This window comes from Triticum dicoccoides, chromosome 3A, assembly GCF_002162155.2.
Source record: "Triticum dicoccoides isolate Atlit2015 ecotype Zavitan chromosome 3A, WEW_v2.0, whole genome shotgun sequence".
Classification (NCBI taxonomy): Eukaryota; Viridiplantae; Streptophyta; class Magnoliopsida; order Poales; family Poaceae; genus Triticum; species Triticum dicoccoides.
This window is the reverse complement of record NC_041384.1, coordinates 125852660-125873150: the sequence shown is the minus strand read 5'-3', so window position 1 is coordinate 125873150 and position 20491 is coordinate 125852660. Positions and strand designations below refer to the sequence as shown.

The following is a 20491-nucleotide window of genomic DNA, read 5'->3' as shown; positions in this document are numbered from 1 at the left end:
TTTTTTCGAGAAAACGCAAATGGCCTTTGCGTTTCATTGCATTGGAAAGAGAGGGTATTTACATCCTCCTAGGAGGCGGTTTGTACACACAGACAACAGAGGCTCAGTGCACGTCCCAGGATGATGGCAAAACGACCCTGAGCCCTTGAGCTCCAGCCTTTGCCCAACATCTGGTCTCGTCTTTGATCCTGTCTACAAGCTCGTTCAGCGATGGGGACACATGGTCGAAAACACACGCATTTCTATGCTTCCAGATCATCCACGGTACCAAAAGTGCCACAGATTTGAGCGCCTTGCGGAGCGCTGGTGGTGTGCGTTCCTTTGCGCGCAGCCACCAATCCATGAGCGAGCCGTCGTGCTCGGGCGCCGGCGCCGGCAAGCGCAGCCAAGATAAGACCTCCTGCCATGTCTGTTTAGTGAATGGGCATGTGAGCATCAGATGCCCGATCGTCTCCGGTTCCTGATCGCACAGAAGGCACCGCGGGTGATGTTGCAGGCCATGGCGTGCGAGTCTCTCCGCGGTCCAACAGCGATCTTGACATGCCAGCCAGTGGAAGAATTTCACCTTGGGCGGTGCCCAGCTCCTCCAAATGAGCTTCCAGGAGTGGCAGCCCGTCGCGCCCTGGAAAGTTGCCCAGTAGCAAGACTGGGCGGTGTAGACGCCGCTGGCTGTCCAGCTCCAGAGCAGCCTGTCCGGCTCATTGGACAGCTCGACATGTTGCACTAAGTGCCAGAGCTGAAGGTACTGTCCGATCTCTGGGAGGCCTAGCAGGCCATGGATGTCACGTGCCCAACTATTGCCGGCCAGGGCCTCCGCCACCGTTCTGGATTTTTGACGTTGCTTGGGGATGCACTTGAGGAGTCTAGGCGCAAGCTCGCGGACGGATTGGCCACCAAGCCAGCGATCCTCCCAGAACAGGGCTGTCCTGCCATCTCCAATTGCCATAGTCGTGGAGGCGTAAAAGAGCGCACGCTCCTCCGTCGTAAATTGCGTGTCCAGCCCCTGCCAGGCTCGAGTAGTGTCCGTGCGCGTGAGCCATAGCCAGCGCAGCCGAAGTGATAGCCCCGTGCGCTCGAGGTCCCGGATGCCAAGGCCGCCATATTCAAGTGGCCGGCAAACCTTACGCCAGTTGACGTGGCAATGTCCACCGTGGGCATCCGCGCGGCCGGCCCAAAGAAACCCGCGCTGAATCTTCTCTAATTGCTTCAGGGTTTTCTTTGGGGGCGCAAGCGCTAGCAGTTGATGGATCGGTATTGCATTAAGCACCGATTTGACGAGCGCTAGCCGTCCCGCTTTGTTCATCAGCCAAGCTTTCCAGGAAGGCAGCCGGCCCGCCACCGCGTCGACGAGGGGTTGCAGCTGCGCTGCGGATGGGCGGCGAGTGGAGAGCGGGATGCCCAGGTAGGTAACCGGCAAGGCCACGACAGGGCACCCGAGTGGCTCCAGCAGCCCCACTTCGTAGTCGCCGGCGTGAAGGATCGTGGCCGAGCTCTTGGCGTAGTTCACGCGGAGCCCAGAAGCCGTACCGAACACGTCCAGGATGCCTTTGACAGCGGCGATCTCCTCAGTAGTGGCATGGCAGAACATCATCACATCATCGGCGTAAAGAGAGATCGCCGGGATGGCTCGTCGGGGATGCAGCTGCTGAAGGATGCCGGTCTGTAGGGCGTGTCGCATCAGTCTCCCAAGGGTGTCCACCGCCAGCACGAAGAGTTGTGGTGAGGTGGAGTCACCTTGTCGTAGGCCGCGCCGGTGCCAGATTGGCGGACCGGGAACTCCATTGATCATGACCCGCGTGCTTGCCGAGGAGAGCAGAATGGCCATCCACTCCCGGAATCGGTCCCCAAATCCATACTTGCGCAGCACCTCAAAGAGGAAGGGCCACGAGATGGAGTCGAAGGCACGTGTGAGGTCGAGCTTGAGCAAACAAAGATAATATTCAAATGAGACTTACTTTCTTTGCCCACCAAATGTGCCCCAATTGATTTTCTTCAAAGTAGTTCATACTATTTGATAAGAACAAGTCATACTGATTGGTATACTGGCCCAAATGGACTGATGGAAATAGTGAGACCCCAGCCGACCTTAGTACTCTTACCATAAATGCAACATTGCACCGTCTGCAATCAACATAACATGACTTAAAAACATTGTTACAATGGACAAATGGAAGGAAAACACAATTGGGTAAGAAATTACCACGGTTAAGTTAATGCGGAGCTGGATTGGGTGTTCGGAACTGGTAAAAATGCGGTGCAGCTTCAGTAAGCCATGATGGTTCAATGGCAATTACATTACGCATATAGTGCTTGTCAGTTGAAACAAGAGACTGGTAGACGACCCACTTTGGATTAACCCTAAAATGTCAGGGCAATGTCATGAAGTCCACGAGGTGCATTGTTCCCAAAGAAGTGCATAAGGAGCTATACCACAGAGACACCCAAATAAATGTCATATAGTAAAAAATTGCTAAACTTACCTAAAGAGCACGGAAGATGGATGAATGTAAACTTCTTGTGACGTCCTAATTGTTTTATACATTCCATTCTGGCCATATTCCTGTGTAGCAGAGAAAGTCAGTAGGGACAACGGCAACTTACATGCCAATTGCATATGCAGCTGATAGCTGCACTTATTGAGGATAAATTAAAGAAATTGTGCAAGGGCACGTCACATCAACCACAAAAAAAAATTAGAGATGTATGATAAGATGAAACGAAGCTCTGGTTACGTGCTACATCCTAGAGATATATGATAACATGACATTTGCTCAATAATGTAATATGTGAGTAAATACCTCCAGATGACATGAATTAGCAAACGAACCAGCAATAATGGCCTTTCTAACTGCCTGCAGAATATTGAGATAACACTGCAGTTAGCATAAGTGCATGAAAGGTTCAACAACCTGTGGACATTATAACCGCAGCTCGTAAAGAAATGATTAAGGCAGGAAGTTCTAAGCATTTTCACCAGTACGTAGAACGAGTTGTAAAATAATTCTATAAGAGCAAGATACTGAAAACCACTAGTACAAACAATTAGTAGAAAATAGTCGTTAGACTATCTGAGTGGTAAATGTTGATACCTAACAGTCCAAAACTCCAAATTGTGCATTGTATGCATATTCTCCACAAATGAGGAGAAACAATGCCGGATTGGAATGTCATTGAGTTCTATGCGAATAAAGCTGGATATAGTCATTCCATTTCATAATAGCATATAATTTCCAAAAATGCATACAAATAATAACACAATCTGAAAAGCAAATGCATTTTCATTCAGTTATGGATATTACTGAAATGACCAACTTAATTAACAGGCAGCGGCCAAAATAATGTTCTTTTTTAAAGGATGTACGGATCATGGGGATAAGAGTTACTATTTAAGATTATTATTTTGCAGGACGGCATTATAGAAAACACTTGAAGTAGCCCTGGTACACACACAGAGCTTGGGTATAAGTTATCATAGACAAAATAATTGAAACTGAAAAGATCCTTGCGTCTTCGATGGGGCGAACCCAAACTGCCATTCACTTGCGGAGGACATATTGCTCGACCTTCTCCACCAGTTCAGACTTTTGGTTCTAATAGTTGGTGCATGAGACTTACTCCCTCCGTCCCATAATGTAAGACGTTTTTTGACACTTAGCAGAGCCAGGAGGTCTTGGCTTGGGTTCAAGTCTCACCTTTCGCAATTCAATAGAAGAATTGCTTGGGTTTACTGGATGGTGCATGAAACATAATATTTCGAAGCTGAGCAATGTAAGCTGGCCAGCACCAACTCCTTGAGGAGGCTACCGCTGCATTATAGGCCTCCGGACGTGATGGGCATGCCGTAGTGCTACGCTGTTGCTCCTTTTTGCCTTCCTGCTTTTGTAGCTTAGCGTACGTGGGTTTTGTTTTAATAGCCCAGGCTTTTGTTTCGGTGATTTTATTTGCCTTTTGTTTTCCATTTGGCCCTGTAAGTTCTTGTGCCTTCTGTGTGCTTCTCCAACTACAAAATGTTCGATGTGCGAGAAAAAAGCTGGAAAGATCCTACCTGCATATCTCTGTCGCAGGATTTCAGCTGTATGCCAAACCTCTTCACTACCCTGACAAGCTGTGCCCTGATTTCAATGACCTTCTTCTGCAGCAAAGAGCACAAAATGTTGTTCAAAATGGATGTGTGCAACAAGAATAGCATAGCTTTGGATATGCGCATATTCTTAATTAAAAAGAATGATGTCTTTAAACAACAAAAACAGACCAGTGCTTGGTGATTCAAAAAGTTCTTGTAACACCACTGACTAGATTTTCCAGACTGGTGAAATCCTTTGTAGATATTCAGGAATGTTACATGATCACCCTGGGTTACAACATAAAATACAAGACTCAAGACCATTGGCAAAGATGAAAAGGCAACCAAGAGCAAATATAATTAGGGCATCTCCAATAGTTGAATGATATATGTAGGTAAATTTTGCCACATAGGATATGTGATGATGTGGAATCGAAGGAGAGAGCAAACTTGTATGAACTTGAATCAACAACACTTGCACAAGCTCCAAGGTGAAAAGAGAGCAAACTTATTCATTATCTCCTTTTCTATTTAACGAATTAGATGCACTCTATTCAAATAGTTGTCTGATAACTTGTTGGTTGATGACATGGACAATTTTACCAACAATTTCGCACACAAGCTATTGGAGAACATACCTCTGAGTTCTGGCAGTTTGCACATGCATGTGCAGAACACAGAGAAGTAGGCTCCTAAATAGGGACGATGCTGGTCGTATGCGTTTTCACGATAAAAGTTCTTAAGTTTTGTTCCATAACACTAATCATGAGCTGCCCAAAATCATTTTTTCTAGAACTAGTCAGTATCACTAGTGCTAGCTTACTGCTTGTAAGCCCATAATGATCAATGATGAGAGTGTTTAAGCAGAATAACCATTAAGGATTTTGCTGAAATCTGAAAACGAGAGCAGTTGTTTAGTCTTTTGTCTATTTTAGGAACTTGATCATGAGTTAACTGAAATGAAAACAAGGATTATACTTAATAACATGATATTCCTCTACTGTGGTATATGGGTATCACATTTTGCAGCTGGCAACGCTAAGCACCAAAATGAGTGTCAATATTAATGGTTGAGTAGAGAACTGGGTGTCAACCCGTTTGCTAGATACGCGTGCGCGGCTGCACACCCAGCCCACCACCCACGTTTGAGCCATGTGCTCTACAGGGGAGTGCCTCACGATTGTCTTTCGTTAATAAAAAAAACAATGTCTACTCCCTGTTGGTCTAGTTTTCAAATATTAATAGCTAAAATTTCTGTAAAAAAAAAGCAGCAAAGTAACATCAGGGTTCCCGTGTAACCAAAGATATGAGGCAGCAAGTTGATCCTGCAAACCTCAGCAGCGGCAAACCGAAGTTTGGCCTCATCAAATTCCTTCTTCACTCCCCGCATAGAGACCCACACAGACTGTAAATTGGTGGTTATCAGAACAATCCAAAGATTAAAATAGCACACAAAAAATGAAAGGCATATCAGACAAAAATCCTAACCTGAACAGATAGAAATGCTGCTATCGTCAATATCTCATCAGAGCATCCAAAATCATTTGCTGACAAGATCATTTTTGAGATCATGGGGTCCTGCAGAAAATCAAGCAATATTGTTAGAAGAGAGCATTATTCACCAAAATGTAAGTAAACCAGATGTACATAAAAGACAGTACAAGTATAAATGTATAATTGAGTAGGCTTGCACAAGTATGGAAAGATATAAAATCCTGTAAGTAAATGGTCGACATAGCAGCATAATTTCATGTGCTATCAGAAAGTCATTGAGCACAGTCAGGAGAGTAAAACTGTATGCCTGATGGTTAAGTCGATAATTAAAGCATCATAAGAGCATAGAAACCCATCAAACAAGCAATCCATTTGTATTCACCTACTGTGGTCTGATTATGCAGTGAAAGTGCAATCAATAAGCAAGAATTGCAATGGTCACTCGGTCTGCTCTTTGTACTTCCTGACACCACAGAAACAATTATTTGAACAGCCTAAGACATTTTCTTAGTAATAGCTTTTTTGGGCTCTATAGTTGAAAGCCAGCAAGCGCTCATGGGTTTACCTTATAAGTAGGACTCTATTCAACTCTGACCTCTACTCTTTTTGTTTGCTGTAGATGTAGATAAGTAGATTATCATCCTTTTCCTATGATGCTCCACAATATACTACTTGCAGCATCGCTTATGGCTTGGTTGAATTGGTCCAGTCTTCAGGACTCTATGTTAGATCTAGGTAAGGAAGGAGTATTAGCTTCAATTGAAACTCAACCCTGATGATGGATTAGATGCAGATTGTATTGGCTTCTAGATCTACCTGTTAGGGTCGCCAACTGAGTTCCATGGTAATTTTTTAAAAACAATTTGCAAATGTTCCCGCAGTAAAAATTTATTTACAACAATTTATATGCAGATGTTCCCGCCGAAAAGCACAGGGAATCATCTAGTTTACATTGTTTTTAAGGTGGCCCTAAGGCAGCAGGGCGCCTTCCGGCGGCAAGGCGTCGAGCTCTTTGGCAGCTTCGAAAGGCGTCCGCCTTGGAGCTTTGAGGCATCTGGAGTGTCGCTTAGGCGCGCAAGGCACCGCATTGGGCCAAATCAGATGCCATAGTCAGAGTAGGCAGCAGGTAACTGAGCTCTCAAACTCGTGCGGGAAACTGGAGGGAAAGAGAGAACAGAGGCAAAATTACATGCGCAACTAAGGTGGGAAGGAGGGGGGGAGGGAATAAGACCAGTCCACACCAAAAGCTTGCGGAGAAAGAGTTTTCTCCTCTCTGGCGGCGACGGCCACTGCAGAGTGAAGAACCTCCGTTCGCAGCTTCAATCTGCGCCGCCAGCTTCTTCCACTCCAGTCTCAGCTGCTCCTAATCTGGTGCAGCCCTCTCCCAGCAGCGCGGCAAGATATGGATCCCATCTTATCTTCTTTCCCCCTCGTCTCACTTCTCACCGCCCTCCTCTGCTCTCCTCTCTAGGCAGCGGCCGGCGGCCAGATCCACCAGCTTCTTCTCCTGTCATTGATCCCCATCTGGCCCCTCCCCCCTCCTCTATCTTCTTCTCCCCGCCCTCCCTTGCTTCCATCCCCACCCGATGCTCTGTTTCTATATGTGCCTGGCTGATTGGCTGCCCTTTTTCTCCTCCACCTCTGCTTCTTCTAATCCGCATCTGTTTCTTCTCCTCCGCGTCTGCTTATGCTGCTTCTCCTCCGCATCTGGCTGAAGTTCAAGGGCGCCGTTCTAGAAGATGATTTGAGGCCTATGATTTGTTACATCTCCTAATTGGCTGCCATACATTATTATATATTTATGAGTGTAAAGTGGCACCTCACCTTACGCTCTTAAAAGCACCCCTCACCCCCACCCCACCCCCCATTTAGTACTTTATGATGTTCGTAAATTGTTCTCTTGCTCGCATCTAGGATAAACACATAAAAAAAGGGGCAGCCCGGTGCATGTAGCTCCCGCTTACGCAGGGTCCAGGGAAGGATCCGACCACTTTGGATAAACACATCAGGAAGAAAAACGTAATACAAGTTAGAACATCACACAATTACAGCCAAGGGGCATTACTGACTTTTTATCAGACAATTCAGAAAGTAAGGCAAGGGGGATAGGAGCCGAAAAGAACTGGACTAAAGTTTCTCTAGAACTTTTTTCGACCGCTGTTTCTGTGGGGTAACTCTGGTGAAGCTGCAGCTGAAAAGAACTAGCCACTGAAGCCCTTCGCCTGAGCGACTGTAGTCGTGGTGGGGCGACCTGCGTCTGGGGCGGTCCCCTACATCTTGGGCAACGAGGTGAGCTCGGATCCTAGATCCATACGTTGACGCAAACATGTGAACCACTCCATTGGCATCGCGTCGAAAACCCACTTGCCAGATGCTGAGTTGACTGGCAGTGTCGATAGGAAGCGCTGGCTGGTGAGGTTTGGACCTGGTGGCTTCAAAAGGACAGAGGTGACAGGTATCAGCACTGATAGCCTTAAGGATGCGGCGACAGAGCAGATGGTCAGATGGAATCATGGGGGTGGGGCTGCTTGGAGGACAATGGGGAAGCAAGGGACCACAGAAAGACTTCAGCTGCTTTGAAGTTTGTTTCATCGTTGAGATCGACATGGAGCTGTTATTATACGATGAATCTATGGGCCTAAAATCAAGTAACAGGAGTGTGACATTCTGGCTTAAAAGGAATGATAGACTACTCATATCAACAAGGTGCGCCTTCTTTTCCAGAGCTCAGCTCCAAACAACCTCTAAGTTAAGCGTGCTTGGCCTGGGGTAATTTGAGGATGAGTGACCAACCGGGAAGTTGTTCCCGGGTGCGCATGAGTGAGGACAAAGTGCGCAGGAAAGATCACTTTTGGTCTATTGGGACAGTCTAGATCCCAGGTGGTAGCCAGGCTTAACGAGGGGTTTGAAAAATAGTGTGGGATGTTGCACCATGTGGGGCAGAAAAAACGTGGGATTGTTTTTTTTTTTTGACACCTGAAACAGTAGGAGTGTGTAATTAAATTAATGAATGAGTGAATTTACATATGATTTTGTACATGCCAGCCCCTTTGGGGATGGGGGGGAGGAGAAGATCAAAGAGTAGCTATAAAGGAAGTGAGAAATGAGGTGTGTTTTTCTCCAACCCTATGAGTTAGGAGAGAGAGGTCCTCTTTTAGCCTTGATATCCAGGATGTTTTCGTGGGTGTTATTCTTCTGAAAACCTTATTATTTCGTTCCTTCCAGATGCTCCATGTAGCTTGTAGGAATATTGCCATGAACATTGGCTTATTCCATGCATCCTTGGCTGTGCTTATCCAATCCAATCGTGAACCTTGAGCGCTCCAACTTATGGCAATATCAGACCAGCAGTCTTTGCTGAAGGCACAACCGAAGAACAGATGTTCAAGCGTTTCTTCCACGTTGGAATCGCAGAGGGGGCAAGTATAGTCATTGCCAGTGTTGAAATGTCTTCGCTTCAGCATGTTTCTGGTGTTGAGTCTGTCGGACAGGAGAAGCCACCCAAAGACCTTTATTTTCATTGTAACCTTAGACTTACAAAGCCAGGTATAAGCTTGATGGGCTCGGACCTCCCTGAAGTAAAAGTTAAAATATTTGTTGGCCGAGAACGTCTGGGTCGTCCAAGTGCAGATCCAGCTATCATTCCCCGAGAGGCTATCATTCAGTTGGATATCACGTACGATACTCTGAAGATCTCTAGTCTCTGCATGCGCCTGAACCGAGAGCGGCAGATGAAACGTTTCGTGTAAAGTCGTGGCGCCCAAGAAATCTCTAACGGAAATATCCTCCTGTGAGGCGAAAGAGAAAGCCCGTGGATGTGTCTCTGCCAGTATACCATCCGTCCAATGATCTTTCCAAAAGAGTATGTCCTTCCCCGTGTGGACTTGGGCTTTGGTAATCCCTCGGTAGATGGGCATTAGTCTCATGACATCCCGCCACCAAAAGGATCCGCACGGGTCAGCTGCATGGGGGATCTTGTTGCTATAATACGTGTTCCATATGAGATCCACCCAAGGCAAGTCCCATCTGTTCGGGAAGCCCATGCTGCTTGCAACCTTTGCTGCCTCGCTTCTGCGATCTCGGACCATAGCCCGCTGTTTCTGGACTGTGCCCCGGTCCCGGCTGCCCTTCGGCGTTTTCATTTCGAGGACTTGTGGTTGCGCATGGACGGCTTCCACGCGACGGTGGACACGGCTTGGAGGTCTGTGCATGACGTTGACCCCTTTCGCCGGCTGATGCTTCGCTTGCAGGCTACAGCACGCAAGTTGACAAGCTGGAGCTCACGATCGATTGGTAACATTAAACATAAGATGGCAATCTCGCGTGAACTCATTTCGCGCTTTGACAAAGCTCGGGAAGACCGGCAGTTGACGCCACATGAGGACTGGCTACGCAAACAGCTCAAGATCGGCTATCTTGGCCTCGCGTCCATGGAGCGCACATTTGCCCGGCAGCGCGCACGGATAGCCACTCTGAAAGATGGTGATGCCAGTACAGCCTTCTTCCACCGGCAATGTTCCTTCAGGCGGCAGAAGAATAGGATTTTCAGCCTGACCGTGAACGGCCAGGTGGTCACCGATCATGAGCACATGGCAGAAGAGGCATTCACACATTATGATGCACTGCTGGGCACCGCAGTTGACCGTGAATGCACGCTGGACCTATCAGAGCTGATCACGCCATCTGACCTGGCAGACCTTGATGCTCCCTTTAGCGCTGCAGAGATCTGGGAGGCGATCAAGCGGCTTCTGGCGCGCAAGGCACCCGGACCGGACGGGTTCACTGCCGAGTTCGTGCGAGCCTGCTGGACCACGGTACGCCAAGACTTTGTGGATGTCTTCCAGCAGCTCTATGAGATGAGGGGCCGCGGCTTCAGCAAACTCAACCAAGCGCTGATCACCATGCTGCCGAAGCGCGCGGACGCGACCACACTGAATGACTACCGGCCTATAAGTCTTATTCACCTAGTGGCAAAGATCTTCACCAAAGTGTTGTCCCTACGACTTGCCCCGAAGCTGGACAGCCTTGTGAGTCGGAGCCAAAAGGAGGATTGTATCAAAACTCCATCTTTTCAATGCAATGAAATGCAAAAGCCCTTTGCATTTTCTCGAAAAAAAGTCCCATCTGTTATAGAATTTGTGAAGGTATTTTAACAGGAGTGCATCGCTTTGTACTTTGAGGTTAATGACTCCGAGGCCGCCCGAAACCTTGGGTTGGCAGACCATGTCCCAAGCCGCCAGAGAGTTACAAGAATCACCATTCTCCGTTTTTTTGGTCCATAAGCATTTGCGTCTGATTTTATCCAGAAGTTCAATAATGCTCGCTGGCAACTTGAGAGTACAAAGAGCGAAGATGATTAGGGAGGTGATGACCGAGTTGAGAAGGGACAATTTTCCCCCATAGGAGATCATGTTGAGGGTAGCCGAAAGCCTGCGTTCCACCCGACAGACAAGGGGGAAAAGATCTAGCATAGTTGGCTTGGTTGTCCCCATAGGCAAACCGAGGTATGTGAAGGGCATTTTGCCCACCACACACCCGAAGATGGTTGCAATGTAGTTGTACGTGTCTTCATGACAGTTAATTGGTATCAAAGTTGACTTGTGGAAGTTTATTTTGAGGCCAATAGATGTTGCATAGTCCGAGAGAATGTCTTTAATGATCATTGCTTGCGTTGTGCATGCTGGCATGGCTAGGTGAAAGCCCACATGTCTCATTTGTGAGGAGGAGAGAAGGCGTGGATGAACAATCACCAACTTCTCTTTAATATTAAAGACACTTAAATTACTATTTGAACCTAGCAGATGGCAAGGCAAAAATATATCAGTGATATTTGTGTGTGTGTGTGTGTGTGTACATATATATATATCATGCATATCTTTTTTTCCTATTGGAATTATTGTTTCACTCAGGTCACACTGACATTAATTATGTTAGTCCTATTTAAATTTGAGTATCTTTCAAGATATGAGTATATGGCATAAATAATTCATTCAACCATGATTACTCTATCATGCTATAGTAGACTGAGATACTTGCTACATGACTTTCTTAAACCACTAGTCCAAATTCCATAGCCACTCAGTTACCGTCAAATGGGTTGTAACCATTTTTCTCGGTGGGAGCTGGCATGTCACTGGTCGGAATTTCAACTTTTCACGCAATATTTTCATGCTTGTGCAATTCTTTGCCATAAGTATCACATTAAATTCTAATATTTAGAGATAAACTGCTAAAATACTGAGGCTGGCTAGCGAATTTTCCTAACTCACACGCCCCAAACTCAGGAACAAATTGATTTAACTCGGCTGTCATGACAGGACTGCCTCATTAGTCACTACTACAGCAAGATGTACTCCTGATACTAGTTCAATTAGCCAACTGTAAAATGTTCTTGAAGAAACAAGAATAAGTACACTATCAGAAAGAGAAAAGGAGTAGTAAGATACACATACCAGAGGCATCTCAGCAACTTGGAAACCAATGGGAACTGTTAGTTTGGCATCTTCATCAAGGATTCCTAGTGAAAATAGAATTTCGAGAGCCCGAATCATTGCTTCTGGTGATGGAGAAGCTGGCCAATCAAACCCCAAGATGTTGTCTATGCCTAGCGCTTTCAACTGTCATCACAGAACATAACAAGTGATGTGTTATGTAATACTCGTAAATTTTATATTATGTGCAAAAACCTCAAGAAGATTTCACATCATATATGTCAGGAAATTAGATCAATAATATTCAGTTTAAAGGACATGTTTTGGTGCATACTTTTCAAAGAAACGTAGAGAGTATCTTCTATGAATTAATCCCTCCGTTCCTAAATATAAGTCTTTTTAAAGATTTCAATACGAACTAAATACGGATGTATGTAGACATATTTTAGAGTGTAGATTCACTCATTGCTCCGTATGTAATCCATATTGGAATCTCTAAAAAGACTTATATTTAGGAACGGAGGGAGTACATTTTTGTGGGCAGCTGGGGCATTTTCCAGGTTTCATGACTAAGCAAGTCAAGTGCATAAGTGAATCGTGCTGCATTGTCAAACTATTATGCATGATGCAGGAAATTGACACATTATTTAAAGTGAAATGCCAGAGGATTGTCAAAGTTAACAATAAATGCATAATATATACTCCCTCTGTAAACTTTTATAAGATCTTTTAGATAACTAAAGTAGTGATCTACACGATCGTATAACAGTTTACAGAGGGAGTATCTATCATGATTTTAATCACCATTGATTTAGAGATGTGAAGACAAGCTCTAACAGTCTAGCTGGTTAATGTGCTGATGAACACGGGAGATACTAATATATAATTAGTTTAGTAATATTGTTTTAGAGTCTTCATCTTCAATGTGCTAATTCTCTAGTAGTAACAATTAAGTCTTCACAATGACTGGTACCTTACTTTGTAAACTGCCAATTGGCATATCTAAATTTCAATACAAAGTAAAAACAATTCATATTAGTCGGCAACAAACAATATGTCATGCATATGTGTCTTCTGATATAAAATGGTTGATCTGCATATAAGGCCACAAACTGCGAAAAATGATTTTCGATTCCAGGCTCTAGTGAGTCTGTTTTTCCAAAAAAAAAAGAAGGAAAAATATCCAAGTGTAAAATAATTTGACATGTACATATAGATGTGATCTATGTACCTATAATTTCTCATGTAATACGCGTTGTTATGCATGTGTACACAAGAACAACATATACATGGATTTGAAAAGGACCCTCCTAACTGGCGAACGTTCGCCAGGGGAAGTGGCACATGCAAACGATTCGATGGCATTTTTAGTTGTGATGAAGTGGGGATAGGTGGCATTTTGTTCAGAAGACATGGCAGTTTCTCCCCGAGAAGGCAATTTTCGTTTAAAAACTGTCGTCTTTTGATCTCGTTTTACAACTAAAAGCTGCCAGCAAAGATGTTTCGCTTGCCGCCCCCCTTACAGAGAACATTCGCCAGGTACAATTACCATTTGAAATTAGCAAACAGTACACACATTGTTTGTTACTATAAATCCACGAATGTCTTTTTTGTGTAGCTCACATGGTAAAGTATTTTCTAATGGAATTTTACACATATGTAGAATACATCTATATACATATGAAATGGTTTTCACAATCTTTTGACACTTCTAAATATGAATTTCAAGTTTTCAAGAAAAAAGGCTCGCTGGAGCTCGGGCTCCAAAATGCCTCACTCCACAAACTGACATAAGTTCCCTTGTGCGGCATAAGCACCAAAAGGTAGGGTTTATCGATGATTATAACATTCAGCAAAAATCGTTCTGTTGGAAAAACGGCGTACTAAGAAATAATAATATGTTAATAACTGCAAGTTATGGTACCCTCCGTCCCAAAATAAGTGTCTCAACTTTAGTACACACTTTTTTTGGGACGGAGGGAGTATATGATATCTACTTATTTATTTTAATGTAACAATAACAATCATGAAATAGATGGGCCAAGATACCTGTATTATGCAGGAAACAAGGTTAGACCTTTGCATTTCTGGAATGCCATCTGACTGCATTTCACTTAGGTAATATTCCTCTGTGTAAAGCCTGCAGGAAATATTAGCTTATAATATGAACAAAGTGGTAAAATACTAAGATGAATAATATTACAGTCTGCAGAATACTGGATCTACAGAATTTATAATGCATGAATGTTTGGCTTTCAAAATATTCAAAACTAAGCGTGTTAAAAAGAAAAACAATACTAAATAAATAAAGCAATCAACAAAGAAACTATTTGAGTTGAGAACTAGGAATTGTGAAAATGGACCAGCATAATAAATCAAGGACTGCCATAAAAGAGGAGACGTAAATTAACAATCCCAGTCCCAACACTTCAATAAAAAACTGCTCAACATACCTAAAGCATTTCCCAGGTCGCACCCTTCCAGCTCTGCCTGCTCGTTGCCTTGCAGAAGCTTTAGATATTGGTGCGACAACTAGACTCTCGAGGTCAGAAATCTGCACAACAAGATATAGAGTTAAGCTACAACAAAGAAGACTAAACATGGCAAAAGAACTACACCAAAAAATTTGATCTCAGATATAACCGCCCTCTAGCTCAATAGGGAGTGGGAGACTTGGGGTAAATGCCACAGTGCATGAATGTGTTAACACCTAAGTATGCCATAAATAACAACAAACTATTGAACAGATCCATAAGTAAATAAAGAGATGGATCCTGAATTAACTCATCTGGATTTATTTTACGCATATAGGTTTGTACTGGATTGCCAAATCAAGGATTTCCTGATAGATGTACAAGGCACTATACAAAGATCATTGCAGCTGTTGGCATTCAAGTTTCAGGATTCACAAAGAAACACTATAAAGAAGAAATAAAAGCAAAGCTATATCCAGGTCAGCCAGATTGAAGTACTGCAATGGGACAATAGAATGTACCGGGTTATAGCACTTCTGCTTGGAAAATCCACTATCAACAACGTACACCACGCCCTGCAATTTAGAGAAATTAGTGACAGTCAAATCATATTTGCTAGAAAAGACATGTCACATGTGGTACCTCCAGAGTCAATGATGTCTCAGCAATGTTTGTTGATATCACAACTTTTCTTTTCCCTTTGGAAGTAGGAACAAAAATGAGATCCTAGAAAGCCAACAAATACTAAATAGCGTCAACATGGAGTGCCAACTATATTCTTCTTATAACACTACTGAGGGGGGCCACTTACTTGGTCTCCCCGCGGAAGGCCGGAGTACAAAGGCAAAATCACCAAATCTGATAATCAAAGCAATCTGAATGCCTTAGAAAACATAATTTACCACCACAAACTTATATCAAAAGTGGCAAGGACGACCTATTTCATTGTTAACATTCGGAAAAAGGAGTTACCAAAATAGTGTTTTCCCAGATGTTGAATTTCATCATTTAGCAACTTAAGAGCAGCATCTATGTCATCCTGGCCAGTTAAAAACACCAAAATATCCCCAGGTGGTTCCTGCAGAAATTAGTTAATGAGTGGAGATAAAAGAAAGCTATCCAATATTGGATGATTGGAAGAGTTCTTTTACCTTCAAAATGGAAATAAAATATAGGAATAGACACTACCATTACACTACAAAGATGAATGATGATAGCTCCAAATTCACCTCAAGGACTACATGTCTACAACATTATCAAAAGGAACAGAAAAAATATGTCTGTTTATATGATGGACATTGATCATGTCAGCTTTGCTTCCATTAACAAATTTCTCTGAGATTATAAACTAATGTTGAGAAGTGATGCAGACGAGATGCTTACTGCAGTGGAGCATCTAAATCTTAATACACTTGCTATTTGTTTCATAAGAAGTATAGCATATGAGAAATAAATAATAACTGTCAAGTCATGCGATACAACGAATCAACGGACCAGAAAAGTCAAGTGTAATCTCGGATATAAGGAAACCAAAAGTTCCCAAATGATCAAATGCATTTTAAGAAGCATAACAACCTACATGGAATCTATTGTTTGACACACCATACAAAACAACTAACCTTTTCGTGAATAATAAGAACAGTATTCACAGCAGCCTGTAAGTAGTCTGAGACAGGTTCTTCTAGATAATGAGTTTCTACTGTATATCCTCTACCCTGTAGAAGCATAACCAATTTACTCTCATCAATAAGGAGGAGAACCCTTCACCATCTATATATTTCAGCCACAAGGAAAACGTACTTCAACAGAAAGTATAGCAGGTTCTGGGTTCGGCAAATCATCAGCAGGCTTGAGCAATGAATTCTTCCGCCTGTCCATGAGAGAAGATAAAAGAAGATTCAAAGATCAGACCCTAACTAACTTGCTAGCGCAAATGGTGTGCTTATAGAGTTAACAACTGTGTCTTCACAATTTGGTATTGTAGATGTTATATATTATTCTATAAACTTGGTCGAGATTAACAAAGTTTGACTTAGGACAAAGCTTATATGCCTTACATGTTGGGAAGGAGGGAGTACCACGTAGCGACTTCCTGAACAATGTAAACCATAATGTTACCAAGAATTGGGAATAATTTGCTACCATGGTTGATGGCTGAAGAAGATGTCTTATAGGTTTTACTATAGTTGAGAAGCAATTGTTGCTTCTTTACTGGCTAAAGAAGATGTCTTATAGATTTACTATAGTTGAAAGGCAATTGTGCTTCTTTACATAGACCAGCTTTCTGACTACATCACTTTCTTGAGGATTCCTGGTAGTCGCACTGTACTTCTTTCTCTTGGGGAAGTTACATGGCAATGAATTGCAAAAATGAAAGGATATGAAACAAATTCTTACTAGACAGGGACCAACCTATTGCTGAAAAAGGCTGACATTGATCTTGCTTCAATTGTTGCAGAGGAAATGATTAGGCGTAACTCCGGCCGACGGCGTTGAATCTGGTCAATTGATGTAAGGAAACATGCAAAGCAGGAAAGTAAACATTATTCACAGATGACTCGAAGAGAAACCAGACTTGCGGATTCAAATTGCAAACCTTTTTCAAGAGTCCCAGCAATATGTCGGTTGAAATGGATCTTTCATGAGCTTCATCTATCATAATGACACTAATAAAACAGAAAATCATGGATTGGTATGTGAATAATCAATAATGTAAAACTAGTATGGAACCGTCCGACTGAAAAAGGTGTTTTTACTCCACTACGATTATCACCAGTTCACCACAAATGTGTAATCACAACATCGAGATAAATTTTATCAAACATGATGTGCGACAATTAGGATTGCAAGCTTAAGGTCATACTAATATTGAGGGTTATAAAATGGCACCTATATTTGCTCAGAAGAGGATCTTCCATCATTTCTCTAATCAGTACTCCATCTGTGAGAAATTTGATCATGGTCATGCCCTGTCAAACCGTTTAGGCATAAGCAGAGTACATAGGGATGAAACCCATTAGATCGAAAATGTGTTTCATGCTGTAGAATTCAGACAAAGAAAACCAGTGCAAGGAGAAAAACTTAGATCATACCGGGTTTGTTTCATCCTCAAATCTTATTGTATATCCTACTTCTTCTCCAAGTTTCACACCAACTTCTTCAGCTACCCTTGATGCAACCGTCTGTTCAAATTATTAAGATGGGTTGAAAAGGGAAGTGGTCACAAAAAGATAGGCATCTACAAATGTAGTCTAATAGAAAAGAAAAATTGAAACATACGAAAATTAGTAATACCAATGCAGTAAAAAAATTGTTCAGCTACCATCTTCTAAGCAGTACAGATATGGTTCTATCAGCTGACTGCTCTGTATATGATGCCAGAAATCACGCTGAACCACATGAATAAAGTTTTCACCCTTCTCTTCAATGCAATGAAACGCAAAGATCTTTGTGTTTTCTCGAAAAAAATGCATTTCAATGTTGGATTGTCAACCATCTGTTCAATGTTAAGATACATAATTTTGCAGGATGCAGTCCCCTGTTACAGGCACACTTTTGGACACTACGGCCACTACCACATGGCAACCCTGTCACAAACGGCTAGGTCACAATGGGGAAGCTGGATAAACCTCCATGGCTGAGGCCTGAGAAAGTCCTCCAGGCTTATCTTTTAGGAGTTATCTATCTCTAATCATTTCTTTTTCTTAGATTCATATTGCTAGGATTTGATTTGCTACAAATTTAGCATGGACTTGAAGCTATATATAAAGAGAGGTAGAATGTGATAGGAGAACATCCAGAAGTAATACAGAAACTTGCTCTAGATAATTAGCTAAGAGCCTTACTCGCCATGCTAGGGACGTACCCAAAAGAACAATCTGGTGCATGCTCTCAGCAGAAGGTAAAAAGAGAAACCTAGTATTACATAGCATCTAGATTAGGATACACAGCTTGATGAACATTTAAACATTTGATACCTGCACGGCCAATCGTCTTGGCTGGGTGCAACCTATAAGTCGACCACCCTCAGCCCAACCAGCCTCCTTAAGATACTGGTTCATAATACAATGAAATTAGAAACGAAACATCATCTGCAAGTAAGATAATGAGATAGGCAATAGGCATAAGAGCTACAGATGATGAGATAGGCAATAGGCAGAAGAGTGACGTCTGTGGCTTACATTTCTTTCAAATAATACAAATTGGCATTTTCACCAACCAAACTAAACTTTCCGTTCAACCTTCAAGTATGTATGTTGAAATTCAAAAGCTGGAGGAGATCCGGAGTCAAATTGAAATATATGTGCGACTAAGCAAACTAATTTGGTTTCAGCATGGAGTCAAATTTCAATGTCAAACAATATACAGAATAAATTACAAAGATAGGTCTCAGTTCAGCCTACCTTTATAGAACCTTTCAAGCCAAATTGAATGTTTGTTACGATACAAATTATTATGAGGTAGGAAGCGTGTGTTACTGCTCTCAATGGAAATCTCTTTCTTCCTCTTGAAAGATATAAGTCGTGAAAAGTTTTACAGCAGTACAGCACCCAAAGAGGCCAAGACTCTGGATAACTTTTGCAATATTTTCTTGTGTTGATTTAAGCGCTAGAAAAAATGTCTGCATGATTGTGCCCAGCATTGAGTTTGCATTGTATTGTAGTGATATATTCTCCCTAAAACTGAACGCATATTACCATGACAGTTGCCAGATAGGCCATAAACACGCCAACACAGCAGCCATATAAATTATTTACCAGATGGTAGCTTGAGAAGAAACAGAACTTTAGCTGGAGAGTAATACTTCAAGTGAGGAGCCAATATATGAGCAGGAGATAAGTGTAAACCTCATGTAAGAGCTGCTGACAGGTATGCAGGTACGTTGGTGATCTATTTGGCGAAGTTGTAAACAGTGTTTCACCTCTCGTTATTTTTATTCTGTCCCCTCGCTCCTCTTCTCTGATAATGCCCGTAGGTGTCATCCCTAAGCCATCGTTCATGCTTACTATCCTACTGCGAGAAGTCTTTTATGTTGATATATATTGCTAGGTGTGGGCACACAATAGTACATACCAACTGGAGGCCTCGATCAAATGCAGGAAGGAGGAACCATCACTACTACAAATTTAAGCCAAAGCCCGTGATCTCGCCCAGTCAATAATCCAGAGCATAGAACATAGTAAACGTGCGGTGCTTGTTGGAATCCAAACAGAACAACCACCAAATATGACACCAATGATGCACACTGTCGGTTGAGCACTTCGCGCGTACACGCACACCAGTTGTTCGGCCGAATGCCCCCGACAGAGCGCAGCACAGAAACAAATCCTCAAATGATCTAGGGACCCGCACTGGCTGTACGAAAAAATCGCCTGGAGGAACGTACCTGAGGGATCTGCGTGGACTTGCCGCTACCCGTCTCGCCGACGATGATGGTCGTGGCATGCCGCTCCACCAGGTATAGGATGGCCTTGCGGTACTTGTACACCGGCAGCCGCTGCCTCAGCCTCTCCAAGGACGCGTACCCAAACCTACCACCAAGAAAAACAGAGGCAGCAGCACCCCGACACAAGTTTAGGAACCTCAGGTAGGGGAGCGCAGAGGAGAAGGGAAGGAGGCAGAGGGTTTAGGGTTTGAGTGAGCGCACCCGGAGGAGGAGGAAGAAGCGTTGGTGTTGGTGGGGAGGAAGAGGACGCCGCCCTCCTCGTCGTCGACGAGCGATGCGCTCGGCTTCTCCGCCCCAGGTCTCCAGAATCTCGACATGGCCGCCGGTTCGGGTGGCTCGGCAATGGCGGGGGTGGTGGTGGGGGGGTTGGAGAGGAAGCGGGACTGGTGGTTGTTCTAGTGGGCTTTAGAGGCCGTCGCTGATGGGCTACAGGTCCATTGCTGGACAATTTGATTCCCTCATTCGCAACAGTCTTTTTTCAGAGAGTCCCTGTCGGACGCCCGTGTGCGTCAAGAAGCTCTTCTGGCTGGCTTCGCATAGGGTCCATCCAACTGGGCCGGCCATTTGCAGTTCAAATAAAAGA

At 43.5% G+C, this 20491-nt stretch overlaps 1 protein-coding gene across 2 annotated transcripts; it reads right to left on the bottom strand.

The window, feature by feature from the left end:
- Positions 1–46: 46 nt before the first annotated feature.
- LOC119267543 (probable pre-mRNA-splicing factor ATP-dependent RNA helicase DEAH9) lies at positions 47–20278 on the bottom strand. 2 transcript variants are annotated; one of them, XR_005132486.1, is made up of 25 exons: positions 20110–20278; positions 19849–19993; positions 18440–18514; positions 17555–17644; positions 17352–17431; positions 17059–17128; positions 16875–16960; positions 16263–16332; positions 16082–16177; positions 15435–15540; positions 15274–15320; positions 15105–15188; positions 14984–15037; positions 14442–14542; positions 14038–14128; positions 12010–12174; positions 5552–5641; positions 5397–5468; positions 4253–4351; positions 4046–4132; positions 2799–2852; positions 2481–2560; positions 2201–2358; positions 1956–2121; positions 47–1867 (listed from the first exon to the last, which is right to left on the bottom strand). XR_005132486.1 is itself a non-coding variant. In XM_037548942.1 (24 exons), exons 1-23 carry the CDS (start codon positions 20223–20225, stop codon positions 2211–2213), a joined length of 2106 nt encoding a protein of 701 aa, XP_037404839.1. In that variant the 5' UTR covers positions 20226–20278; the 3' UTR covers positions 47–2121; positions 2201–2210. The 2 variants fall into 2 exon arrangements, 1 of the variants encoding a protein (XP_037404839.1); XM_037548942.1 differs by having other exon boundaries at positions 47–2121.
- Positions 20279–20491: the final 213 nt, after the last annotated feature.